Source organism: Eurypyga helias, unplaced genomic scaffold, assembly GCF_000690775.1.
Source record: "Eurypyga helias isolate BGI_N326 unplaced genomic scaffold, ASM69077v1 scaffold5966, whole genome shotgun sequence".
In the NCBI taxonomy this organism is placed as follows: Eukaryota; Metazoa; Chordata; class Aves; order Eurypygiformes; family Eurypygidae; genus Eurypyga; species Eurypyga helias.
In genome coordinates, this window is record NW_010258431.1 from 946 (window position 1) to 14,373 (window position 13,428).

A 13,428-nucleotide genomic window follows, 5' to 3' on the forward strand; every position below is an offset into this window, starting at 1 on the left:
GTATGGATAAATAACACCCTGTTACAGTTCACAGAAGCAAAACTGAGGTGAAAAGTGATTCTTTACTAGGTTGTTTTTATCTGTGGCCATCCTGTGTAAGATGCTATACTCATTTGTGTTTGTCTACGAGAAGCCTTAGTTTTCTCTGAGAAAGGCAGAGAGAAGAAAAGACTTTACCTCAGAATTTCTCTGGGCGCCCAGCATGTTCAAATAGTCTTGGCAGCAGGATGCTTCTTCTGGCATTATTCCACCACAAATCTGCTGTCTAGTAATCTGTTGTAATTCAGTCTGCTTGAAATTTCAGGGAGGGTTGTTGGAAGAAGTGCTAAATGTTTGCCACCTGCTCCCACAGTTAGGTGCTCTCACTATTCAACATGAAAATGTAGAGAGCAGTGTTCACGGAAAGAATAGGGTGGGTGGGTGAGCTGGTATTCCCAGTTTTTTTTGAATTATGCATGTTTTGCATATTTAACATCAGCATGTCAGTGAAGGGAACCTGTGAACTTTGGCTCATACGCAAAGCTAAGAAAAAAATCCATAATGCACTGGGGAAAAATGTTGTGTTTTAGACTGCTCTCCAGCTGGAGGCTTCTCTCTCTCTCCCTCTCCCTCTCCCTCTTTTTTAAGATGTACTTTATTTTAAGAGATGGTGTACTCTGATTCTTTGATCAATGTGGAATATGTTTGCTGTATTCAACCTGTTTATCTTGGGTATCTTTGGGCTTTGAAACTGCAGCAGCAGTAAAGACGGGCTGCAGTCCCCAGCCCTTAAGATACTGCACTTAAACTTGTTAGCAATGCCGCATCCCCAAGAGGGACTGATGAGGCAGAGGGGTCCAGCATGGAAGCTGTACTCCAAGAAGAGATGAAAACTGAATTTTTTTCAGCAAATCTTGACGTAGGTGTGTGGTTGTGGTGGAGATATGTCCCAGCAGGTCTCATCCTTTTTGTGCAAAGGGGCAGCAAGAGGTATTTTCCCATAAGAAGGGAACATGCTGCTTATGCAGATTGAACGATCATTAGAAATAAGCCCTTTAAAAAGCTTTGGCAAGGTTTTTTTTAGTGCAACAGAAATGTTGACCAACTATGTATGTCCAGGTTAGCCTGTCTTGATGTACTTGGAATGTTCTTAACTGGATGGGTTCAAAGGGGGTGAGGGGAAGGGAATCTCAATTTAAACTGGAAGTTTAAACACGAGGGAGAATATTGGAGCAGGGGTTTTAGGTCCAGCTCTGTTTTTTGGGGTAGAGTTAGAATTCTTACTGGGAAGAGGAAGTAAGAGAAGTGACTTTGTAGGTGTGTCACTATTAGCTTGGTGCACAGACAGAACACTCTGTTATGTGCAGTGTGTAACAATCACGCATTATCTCACTGAAAGCTGGATTTTGCAAACAGAGTCTAGAAAGCGAAGCGAAGCCAAGCCAGCCTGGCAAAAGCAGCACCTGCATTCCAGTGGCTGGTGCAGATCATGTGATGGTGGTTATGACCCAGGTAAAATGTTAATCACTAAACTTGGCACAGTTGAAGCTTTTAATCTTTTATTGCAGTTTTCTAGGGAGAGGCAAGTTATGGAAAACAGCCCAGAAAAACTGAAGAAGGAGTTAGAGGAAGAACTGCAGCTGAGTAGTGAAGACTTGCGTAGCCATGCCTGGTACCACGGACGTATTCCTCGGCAGGTACGTGGTCTTTGCACTGCCGAATGTGCTTTGAGCGTCTACAGGCAAGCAAAATTGCACTGAAGTACTATATGCATCTCTGGTATCTGCGTTAGTTTCATAGAAACATAATGCTTGTTTGTGTGAAAGCTATAGGATTTATCACAGCTTGGCATAAAGTGAGGCTGAGAAAGGATTCAGGGCAGACACTGGTGGAACAGACAGGTATGTCGGGATTTGTACGCACTGAATGAAGGTAGAAACGGAATTTAGGCTTTATATGAGAATACTATTCCCACATATTGTTCAGACACACTGGGATTAATTTGGTTCAGTATTCTTAACCGAAGTTAACACGTTCTTGTTTATTTTCTTTCTGGCACCTGGAGCCTGCGGGAGGGGAAGCAAACCCCACAGCAAAATCTAGGCAGTCATTTCATACTGAGCCTTACAATCGCAGTTCAAAATACGCCGAAGCTGTCGTCGGAGGGTTGGCAGAGCCCCGGGAGCTCCCCCCGTGGGCCTCCCTCCTGCGTGTCCGGCCCTCGGCGGAGCGGCCCCCTGCCCCCCGCTTGCCGGAGCGCCGGCACTGCAGCACCCCTCGGCGCGTGGCGTTGGCGGTGACGTACGTGCTCTGCCAGATGACAGGGATAACTAAAGAGAAAAACAGGGTTTCTCTGACCCTTCCTAGTACTGCGCAGTGACCACAGAATAAAAATGAAAGTGTCTGTCACTTAAGGTAATAATGACAGTTTCTGGGGTCCTGTAGAAATGGCTTCTAAATGTCACTGTCGCTGCCTGTTGAGATGCTTTGAACTCTAAAATCATGCCTTATTTTCTGTTAGCAAACTAGAAGAAGTATAAATGCAGAAGTAGGTCATGCTGCTGGGCATTTTCCAATAAGCCCCTCCGGACCTGTGCTGTGGGATAAGCTGTTAATTTTAGAATTGGAGAAATCACCCTTCTACCACACCTCATGCTTTGCTTTCTATTTCTGGCTCTGTCTGTCCTCCCAGAGCAGCCACAGCGACTCCTGTGTTTAAGAAAATGTTATTGCGACGTCTTGTTTGACAACTTGTTTTCTGATTGTGAAAGTACTGTTTTTACATAATTCTTTCTTCCCAAAGGTGGCGGAAGACCTGGTTCAGAGAGATGGAGATTTTCTGATTCGGGATTCTCTCTCCAGTCCTGGGAACTTTGTTCTTACCTGTCAGTGGAAAAACACCTCTCAGCATTTTAAAATCAACAGAACAGTTCTGAGGCTCAATGAAGCCTACTGCCGTGTTCAGTATCAGTTTGAACTTGACAGTTTCGACAGTATCCCCGGCTTAGTTAGATACTATGTTGGGAATCGCACACCAATATCAAAGCAGAGTGGAGCGATTATTTTTCAGCCTGTCAACAGGACCGTGCCTCTCAGGTGTCTAGAAGAAAAGTACGGTGTAACTCCAGTCCGACAAAACGAGCCAAGCATCCCTGAAGGAAAAACAGAAACTGCAAAAAGGCTGAGTCTTGGTATATCCAGCATGCAGTCCCCGGAGCAGAGCCTACCCAGAGGAAATCTTCTGAGGTACTTTCATTTTGCTGTCCTTACGGAAGGGGACGTGGTACTCTATCATCTCCTGCTGTAGGTGACGTGAATTTTCACTGTGATTTTAGACAAAAGACTAGGTGTAAGAGTTTGCCGATTTTGGGCCTGTATTTTGGAAACTTCCCAACGTTGTTAAGATGATGTGAACTACTTTGTGGTTATAGGGCTTGATCTTTAGAAAATTTAAGCTACATTAGGGAGGTAAAATAACGTAGGGGGTGTGGATAAAGCAAGTAAGTGGCAAGGCTGCAGAGAGTCTTTGCTCACCATGTGGTCAGAGCATCCCCAGGCTTATGGGGAGGCTCTTATCCCTGATATTTACATTACAGCAGTGGCAAAGTAGTGCATCCTGAATGTCATCTGATTAGCCTAGTAAAGGAGAGTAAATCCTAGCAGACTGGTAAATGAATGCAATAATCAGATTCTGGAAACGTCTTTGGAAAAACAACATGCACGTCTGGTCTGCAGTTCCAAAGGGACTAGTTGCTTAAAGATGGTGATGGCTTTGACTGTGGTTCTCCATTTGTAACTTGATGCATACTGAGGAAAGGGAAGGGATAATTCATTTGAAATCTGCAGAGTGAGAACAAACATGGACTTTGGAAGCACAACAGCAGTGCGACTTCCTCTTCAGTGATTTGGCAGATCATGACTAGTGTAAGACAAAGGATTAAAATAAACTCCTGCTGCTGCTCCAGAGAAGTCTGTCTTTCCATATTTGACTTCTGCAATAAAAATACTAAGTGTGGGATAATGGATCCTAATCATAGAATCATTTGGGTTGGAAGGCACCTTAAAGTCCATCTAGTTCCAACCCCCCTGCCATGGGCAGGGACACCTTCCACTAGACCAGGTTGCTCCAAGCCTCATCCAGCCTGGCCTTGAACACTTCCAGGGATGGGGCATCCACAGCTTCTCTGGGCAACCTGTTCCAGTGCTTCAGTGTCCAAAGCAAATGTTCCATTAAAAAGTGTCAGCATTCAAAGAAACACCCTCACAAATGCTGCAGGGTCACACGTGTTATAGCTCATTTCATTGCTACCACAACAGCATGAAGTACTTTATATTCTTACAAGATGCCCCAGTGGAAAGCTAATGATCCTTGCCACAGTTATGATATATTCTGGAAATTGGGTATGTATGTAAGGAGTGTTGGATATATTCATATGGTTTTGTTTGCATTTTTGTTTACCCTAGAAACAAAGAAAAAAGCGGTAGCCAGCCGGCTAGTTTGGATCATGTGCTGGAGAAAAGATTCCCTCTAAAGGCTCACCAATCAGAGAGCTATCTGCTAATAGGTATGCTTTGGAATTAAATGTTTCGTATTTATAAACTGACCAAAGTAAAACTGTTGAGTGTTTTGAGTACTGTACCTAGAGTTATATTTCATGGCCAGTGTAAGCCATGTTGGCATGCTGCTTGCTCTTGAAGTCATTGGAGCAGTTTTTGTATTTACAGTACATTAGCTAGTTGAGTACCTTAGCACACAACTCAGCAGGCTTCCACACCAAAAAAATGACAGCTAGTTGGCATTAAATAGGCTTTTTGACAGTGTTACCTTTCCTGACTTGTGCCTTACCCACATGTTTCACTCGCGTCATTCTGACAGAAGTCTGTTAAGTAGAAGCGGTGTTTTGTGGAAAGCCTGGTAACAGTTTTTTCTCAGGGTAAAGTATGCAGATGTGGTAGTGCTACTCACCAGGAGAAAAGTGCACTACCATGGCTTTTGTGCTTAGTTCTGTCCTTCTGTCTCTCTCAGTCTTTCTGCCCCCTCCATCCCCTTTGCTTTTCATTCCTTTCAACAGCTTTGCTGTCTGGTTCCATGGCCGCTGGCATTGTCTTCCCCCAGGGATACTCTTGATGAGTTGTGGATCGTGGCTTTTTCTTTCTCAGATTCTTCAGAGGTTTAAGCAATTGCTTCCAAACTAACATGCTCTGTAAGGAAATCTTGCACTGAGGCATCTTTTCCCATGTGAGCAAATTCTAGGGTTTGACTTCCAAGGCTGCTAGTCATTTTTAATATGGCAGCTGATAAAATGTATCGAGCCTATTGTACAGAGACTTCTCAAAGCCAAGATAGTATTACGTATTTGTATAGCAGGACTGTCTTTTGGTAGAAAAGGTGTGCTCCTGTGATTAACAGTGGGATGGACAGACATTCCCAAGACAAGTTTGTGTCCATCTGTAATTGAACTGATTATCTTATTCAATCCATGGCTGCAAAAACTTTTCTTTTGGTACTGTAACAGCTTATCTGAAGTGTACTGCAGTGCATTTTGTCATGGGGTCCTCGGAGTGGGTTCTGGCATCACGCTGCGTATGAGTGGTGACAGGCTGTGACATGCAGATTTTGTTGTCTGCATAAATTGAAAGCCAGCAGCAAACAAGCAGTAAAGCCCACATGATGCAACTGGCCACTTGGCTGTAGATAGCAGAAAATGCACCGGGAACTGCAGACGGGGAATGTCTGTGACAGGGTTCAGTCCTGTATCGGGTGCCGAGGTTTGCATGTGCAAGGAGTACAGGATGAAGCGCAAGTACACAGAAGCATATGGATGTGTTTCTCCAGCTCTCCCAATCAGCAAAAAGATTAACATCCCTGAAATTCATTCTTTCCATACCTGATGGCAGGTTCAGGCTTGACTTTGGGCAAGATTATCTTCCATCTCAAACCTGTTATTCTCAGAAATGACTCATCTTTTATGTGGTGTGGCTAGAAGTTTCTGGTTTTATAGCCTAGATCAGGTTACAAAGAAACCTCCTATTCCAAGCCATGGAGACTATCCAGCTCTGACAGTATAGCCTGTGTATGCAGCAGGGACTAGAATTATCAGCATTACCACAGACTAATATTATAATGCAGCTCTTCTGCATATTTGGAATTTTGGGAGGATCAGGAAGTGAATGGAATTTGCTGGCTAGTTCATTCCTCAAAATATATTTTTATATACATTTTTGTCAGCAAATAATTGACATGATCTGACAACATCTTCCTCGGGGAACAGCATTAAGAGATAAACCCTGGAATAGGCATCCAGAATTGTATACGCTTTGGCCTTCTAAATTACCATTTTCCCCTGCAGGTTCAAGACACCCGTCTCAATTACCTGAAGCAGACGCAGACTCCTGCCCAAGCTCTCCTGCATTCAGAACAGGCAGTGAACCTTCCCTAAGCCCCACAGTTGTTCAGAAAGTCACCTCTGAGTCACAGGTGGGGGAAGCTCTTAGAGGGTCAGACAGTCAGCTGTGTCCGAAGCCTCCACCTAAACCCAGCAAAGCACCCCCGATGAAGCCCCCAGATTCTCCTCTGGCTTCCCACAGTTCAGAAGGACACTACTGTGAACTCAGCCCCGCCAGAGATCCTGCAGCAACAGAACCACCTTTAGGTCAGAAGAACAGCTATGTGGAACATCTGACACGCAAGGAGAGGGGAACATGCTCATTCAGGAACTCTGAAACAAACTACCTGATCCTGGAAGATGACCCTACAGTGAATTCTGCAGATCCTTTAGAAGCTTCCACTGGGGCGGCCGAAGACGACGGCATCTTCTCTGCACCTGTTTTTGAGATGGTGTCTAGTTTTAAACCGAATGATTTTGAATCCAAACTACTGCCTCCTGAAAACAAGCCACTGGAAACATCGATGTTAAGAAGAGTTAAGGAGCTTTTCACCAACAACAATCCAAAGATTATTGCACAGCATATTCTTAGAATGGACTGCAAGGTAAAAAAAGAGAGTTAACTTTCTTGCATTTTATTTTATATAGTGCAAGCTCAGGGTTTTAAAGAATTGATTTGAAAAGATTAATTGGTAGATTTGCAGCTAATGTAATAAATGTATTGCCTTGATTGCAGGAATTTTTAGGGTGGGCTTTTTTATTTTCCATTTAAAGAACGAGAACGTTAACAAACCTCTTGGCCTAATGGTCTCCCACCATCCTTGACTTCAGACTCAAATGTCAGTGTTCCATTCATCTTTCTAATCTCCTATCAGCGTGTATCTGCAATTCAGCCTTCCTTCTGTCCTGGAGGAAGAGCTATCTAGGCAGTAAACCGTGGTGGAACGAACTACTCGTGACAGGAAATAGCTAATTGGCTTGCAAGGGCAAACAGCAGGCAGAACTTACCCGGCTGCCGTGCTGCTGGCCATAATGCAAGATGTTTGATAGGACTAAATATAGTTAAACTAGCTGCTCTTTGTCCTCCTTACAGCTGGGTAGGTTGTGTGGGAGAACAGCGATCAGGACTTCTGCAGTTCTCTCCTGTGACAGGACTGTATTGCTAGTGCAATTATTTAGAAAGCCATAAACCCACAAAGAACTCTTTTTCACAATGCAGACTTTGTTCAGTTGACAGGGCTTGGAGGTCAGCTGTTGGATCAGAAATATGGAAAGACAGGAGAGGTCATCTCCTTAGGAGATGATGGTTTGGTGTAATGAAAGAAATGCAGCTGCAGTTGAATCTGCACCGCTTTGCTGGGACAACTGAGTGCTGTCTGTACCTGCCACGGAGAAGCTACAGGAACCAAGTGTCACGGGCTTTGTTGTTTACCGGTGTTGAAGCAGTACACCTGGCTGCTTACTGGGCCGACTCCACTGCAGACGAGAAAGGAAGTGGGAATGGTGATGCTGCAGAAGAAACCTGCCTGTAGCCCTGTCCTGGTGCTGCTGCAGTGATTCACACCATAGGTCTGGGAAGGGAGCGTTTCACTGGAGCAGCAATGGGATGAGGGTGTGTGAATGCCTGCCGGGTGCTGGGACCCTGCCAACAGCAAGCACAGCTTCTCTCCTCAGCAGCCGTGCTGGCTGCTGCTGAGTGAGGCTTCACGCAGACACAGTGACACAGAACTGCTCCACAGCTGCTCGGTCTTCACTCAAGTGATAGGCTGTGGCTTCTTCACTATGGTTCCAGGAGTAGTAACAGCATTCTCTAACATTTTAGTTCCAAAATTACCCTTTTCCTCCTCAACCTAGTACCAACCACCAGAATGTCTTTCAATACATTCTTAAAGAGTACGTTGCTTGAAGGCGTGGGATATGCGTGCCTTAGAGAAGTAGTAAGGGTTTATATAGATCTGTAATATTCAAGTAGCTCATTATTAGTCTCCTTATTTTAAATCCTATAAACTTTGGGATGGGGCCAAGGAAACTGGCCTGCTGGAAGTGTGGGAGCCTGTACAGTTGTCACTGGAGCGTGTTACAGAAACAGATATTTGGATTGTGGGGCAGGAGCAGTAACTAGCCGGGACACGTAGCGAGGTCTATTCATCTCCATCTGACCGCGCCGAGAGGCGATGACTGTCGTTCACCAGCAGCTCGCTGCGTACTACTGCGCTGGCGCTAACTGCACGATACAGTGAGATCGTAACAGCTTTGCAGAGAGATCCGTGGTAAGGCTGAAGTTCATGGGTCTCCTGTGTGGCACCAGCTGCTCAGTTTGCCTTTTAAACAATGACATCTCTAATAATGAAAGACGCACCTGTATGGAAGTGATGGAGTCTGCCACTTCCCTGCCTGAGAGGGCTTTTATGATGAAGGAGTAGAAATCGGTGTGTCTCCAGGGGCTTCCTATCACTCCTGCATCTCTGGACGTGAAACAGGTTTCTCTGCAGTGTTGGGTTTTGCGTCGGTGAGGCTTGTTGTGTGGCCTGGACTGCTTTCATCTCTCCATAACCAAGCAAGCCTGCTGATGGGTGTCTCAGAAAATAGCAGGCAGATTGGTTTGTGTATGTGTCAACACACGGGGCTCAGAACAGCAGATAATCTCACATTATCATACGTGGGTTTGCTGTAGTTAGCATATATAATTGGTACTGATCTAACCAGTCGCTAGTACTGCGTGTTTCAAAAGCAAATTGGTGAGGGCGTCAGCTTTCACATACTGACTTCACCAGGCGCTCAACATCCAGTGTCCTCCTTAAAGTCCTTTTACTAATTAATCCTTATGAGAACCCTGTGGTGTAATCCAAAGACACTCTAAGCAGTTGTCTTTTTTTAGAAATTAAGAAGGCGAAACAGATACGTACTCAGGCCAAAGTGCCACCCTGACATGGATCAGGCTGAGAGCACATTCCCTGGAGCTTCCGTAAGAATCTCCTGGAAGTGGAGGATTGAAGTTTGATAAAGCGTTTTGGTCACATCTTTTATGTTTTCTGATGGCTGAATCATGCAGGAAAAAATGTATTTTGTTGGACTTTCTGCGTCAGGCACTGACTGTGCATAAATGCATGAAGGTTGTCTCAGATGACTAGCCGAATGCTGCAGGCTGCGTACTTGGCTGCACACGCCTTGCACTAACCTGGAGGACTTGTACGTGGCTCTCCCCAGCGCAGTGGCTAGGGGTTTTTTTTTTTTTTTTGAAGTTAGTTACAAAACTCATGTACAAAGTTCTGCACTTTACAGGTGGTGAGGATACTAGAAGTTTCTGAAGAGATGAGGAGGACTATGGGAGTGAATTCCGGTCTCGAACTGATTACCTTGCCTTACGGACATCAACTGCGCCTTGACCTAATTGAAAGGTAAATGTTCCTGTTACTCATTTCCAGGGCAGATGGCCAGAAGATCGGAGCATTGCTACGCTGTACTCTGCACTTCCTCCGAGAATGCTCTCCTGCACGTTGTCTGAATTCGTGTGCACAGCAGAGTTTAGTGAGGTGGCATATAACCTCTTTTTTTGCACAGGAAAAATTCCTTGAGGTCGTGGGGCAACTCCCCAAGCACATCATACAGGGACAGGGGAACTGTACTGGAAGCAGGGTCCTTAGAGCTGCTGGGCAACCTCAGCGCTCCTTTATGCGCTCAGGTGAACTACCTTGATCTTGCTGAGCGTGCTAAGTGTTTGTGGAAGGTACTGAAGGTAGTAGCCGTCTGCAACTGGGGAACAGACTAGAGGATCTAGAAGTAAAAAATGATCAGCAAAGCTTTCTGTAAAATCTCTGCACAGTTATGCGGGAACAATTTAGGGTCTTCTACCCCTGATCAAGCTTTTGTGGTTCTCTGATTTCTGTTTCAGTACTTTGGTTGCTGAAATGTAGCTGGTAGGTGCCTGGATTTGAGTGCAGAGGAAGCAGTAGTAGTACCTTAGGAAAATGTATTAAATTTATTAGAGCAGACTCAGGGGCAGCGTGTGGTGTTACTGCTTTCGACACAAAGGTGTGGGTAAGTTGCTGGACACACCAACGCACTAAATACAGCTCTGCACTGATCTCGGAATGCATGTACAGCATAATGTATTATTAATTTAATAATCTGTAACCAGTAGTATGAACTGTGTCACTCACAGGCACAATACCATGGCAATAGGAATAGCAGTGGATATCCTGGGTTGCACAGGAAGCGTAGAAGATAGAGCGGCAACGCTGAACAGGATCATTCAAGTCGCAGTGGAGCTGAAGGACTCGCTGGGGGATTTGTACGCGTTTTCTGCCATCATGAAAGCACTGGAAATGCCGCAGGTAAAAACCAGTTTCTCCTCTGGTTCCAAAACACGGACTTGTTTGATGGTTAATTTATGCAATGTCCCCAAGACTGGGGAGATCATCAGAACAGAAACTCCATCACTAGCAGCCTGTACCATCCCTGTGAATTGCTACGTAGCCGGTAAGAAGTATTCTCTATTTCTGTATGGACAGGTCACTAGGTTGGAGCAAACCTGGACCTCTCTACGGCACCGTTACACCCAGACGGCCATTCTGTACGAAAAACAGCTGAAGCCATTTAGCAAAGCTCTGCATGAAGGACAAGAGCAGTGGAACAGTGAGTATGAGTTTGGCCTTTTACCTCTCCCACTACTGATGTCCTGTGCAGGGAGATGAGGCAGTGCATTTTATGTTAAAATGATTACACAAACTTCATAATGCAGTAGAAGACGATAGAATAGAAGGAGCTGGTCTGGCAGCCAGACATCAGTGTGTGCTTGTGTGCACGCACCCTTGCAGAATAGAACCTTCTGCCCAACTCCACACTCATACAAGAGCAGAAACTGAAACACTCTGCATCGCCTTGCCTCAGAGACAGGAAAAAACCTCCTTCCTCAGAGGAGAGTTACTTCTGGAAGATTTTGCTTTGCCTGTTGGATCAGAGGATAAATCCTCAGATACAAAGAACGGCTGCTACTCAGCTAACTCCTCTGACCACATCAGGTGTCCCTGCGTCAGTGTCTTTGCAGCTCTAGTCTCCAAGGGGGCGCAAGGCAGAGAGTGTTTCTCTGAACGCTTCTCTAAGAGAATGGATAGAGAAGGAAACCTTTTTAGCCCCGCAGAATTTATTGGAATGACCCAGATTTCAAATGTGTTTAAAATCTGTGTCACTGTCTAGTAATTCAGCAGAGCCTGCAGCAGGACATAGTTTTCCAACACTTCGTGTGTCTTGGCTGCCTTCCCTGACCAGTTCACTGTGAACTGGTAGGAAAGGTGTAAGGTGCTAATTTGAAAGATGGAAGACAAACAGTAGCTTCCAACTCGGAAGAGAATACTGCAGTTATGATGTCTGATGAGATACATCTGATACTCTGTCCCAGAGACCGCCAGCGTTCCCCCCAACACCGTAACAGTGCCGCTGCTGATGCCCCTCATCACCCTGATGGAGCGACAAGCTGTTGTTTTTGAAGGCACCGACCTGTGGGAAAGCAGCGACCAAAGCTGCGAAATAATGCTGAAGCACTTGGCCGCAGCTCGTCAGATAGCACAGAACGCGGAAACGTACAGCCTGACTGCAGCACGGATGCTGGAAGGTAGGCAGCACAAGCAGGAGAGAGACCCTGCTCCACATTAACAGAATGCGTGGGTTGTGTCGGAAGAATAAGGTCTTCGCTTAAGTGCCGCTAAAAGGCAGCGCAAGAAATTCCCCTCCTCTTTCTCAGGAGCTGAGGTAGTAGCAATGTCCTGCAGGAAACTCAGTCTGGGAGCAACATCAGTACTGTTCACAAGCAGGCAGTAGTATTCCCTGTGGTTCTCCAGTAAGCAGGAGTGTACGTTTTTGCTAAACACTCAAAGTTCTGAAGACTCTGTACGCTGACCCTTCCAGCAACTGAAGTACAGGAGGGACTGAGGATAACTTCCTGTCTTCTGTACAGTTTAAAATTCCTACCTGGGTATTTGCAAAATAAACCACCACCCATCATAACAAGAGTCTTTACACCAGCGCAAGATGCAGCAGCGCGATCTTGACCGCTTGCGGCCAGAAAGCAGCAACGTGGTAATAATGTGGCTTTGGATTTTGAACTTGGTGTGAGAAAGTGGAGGGAGGGGGGAGAAATGACGTACTTCTGGAGGCAGCACATAAACATCAGTAACTATATTTAGGGTCAGGCTAGGATGGCAGTTCTAGACCATTATATCTGAGCAAAGGCCTGCCCCAGTGTCCCAAGCACCATCTGTGTGCTGCTCGTGTCACAGGTGGACAGGATTTTCACTGTTTTACTAATGTCTTAAAATAATTGTGCAAAGAACTGAGCACACTAAGGCTTATTTGGGGGGAAGAACATTTAAAAGCCATTTGTTTCTGAATGAAAGACTCTGCCTGATGGTGATGTTGTGGGGTTCTTTTTACTTACTAGGTTTCCAGCCAGACGAAGAGATGAGTGAAATCTTCAAGACAGAATTTCAGATGCGACTGCTCTGGGGCAGCAAAGGAGCACAGGTTAATCAAAATGAAAGATATGAGAAATTCAGCCAGATTTTAACTGCACTTTCCCGCAAACTGGAACCTCCTCCTCCAGTGAAGCAGGTAGAACAATTAAGTATGTAAGAAAGACTGTAGACACCACGTAAATGATACACTTGAAATAACCCTAGCTTCCTTGGCGATTTGATACTGTACAAACTACTTGTGTTTCACAAGATGTTTAGAACTTTCAATTGCACAATGCACACTTCTTTTAAAACTACTGACTTCTAAACCAACTATTTATTTACTGTGTCACTGAGTCATTTAAGGATGCCCTTAAATAGCTCGGTTATCCCCATAAGACGGTCTTACAGCTTTCTGTGTTTGCCCAGAGTTGCAGTGTTTTCGATAATGCCTGGGAGGAAGGGCACTGGCATCTTAGTATTAAAATGAGGCAAATAGTGTAAATAAAATGATAGATTAAGTGTGTGACACTGTAGAAAAATTGTTGTATAATAGTCCTTTAATGAATATAAAATACTGTACATAGAATTGTGAATTAAAGTGTATCTTTATG

The 13,428-nt window shown here is 45.0% G+C and overlaps 1 protein-coding gene across 1 annotated transcript; it reads left to right on the forward strand.

Moving 5' to 3' along the window:
• The first annotated feature begins 1,496 nt into the window (after positions 1–1,496).
• On the forward strand, positions 1,497–12,992 carry BCAR3 (breast cancer anti-estrogen resistance 3). The gene is made up of 9 exons (XM_010154319.1): positions 1,497–1,676; positions 2,783–3,225; positions 4,444–4,544; positions 6,330–6,970; positions 9,648–9,763; positions 10,528–10,699; positions 10,877–11,000; positions 11,764–11,976; positions 12,802–12,992. Exons 1-9 carry the CDS (start codon positions 1,497–1,499, stop codon positions 12,990–12,992), a joined length of 2,181 nt encoding a protein of 726 aa, XP_010152621.1.
• Positions 12,993–13,428: the final 436 nt, after the last annotated feature.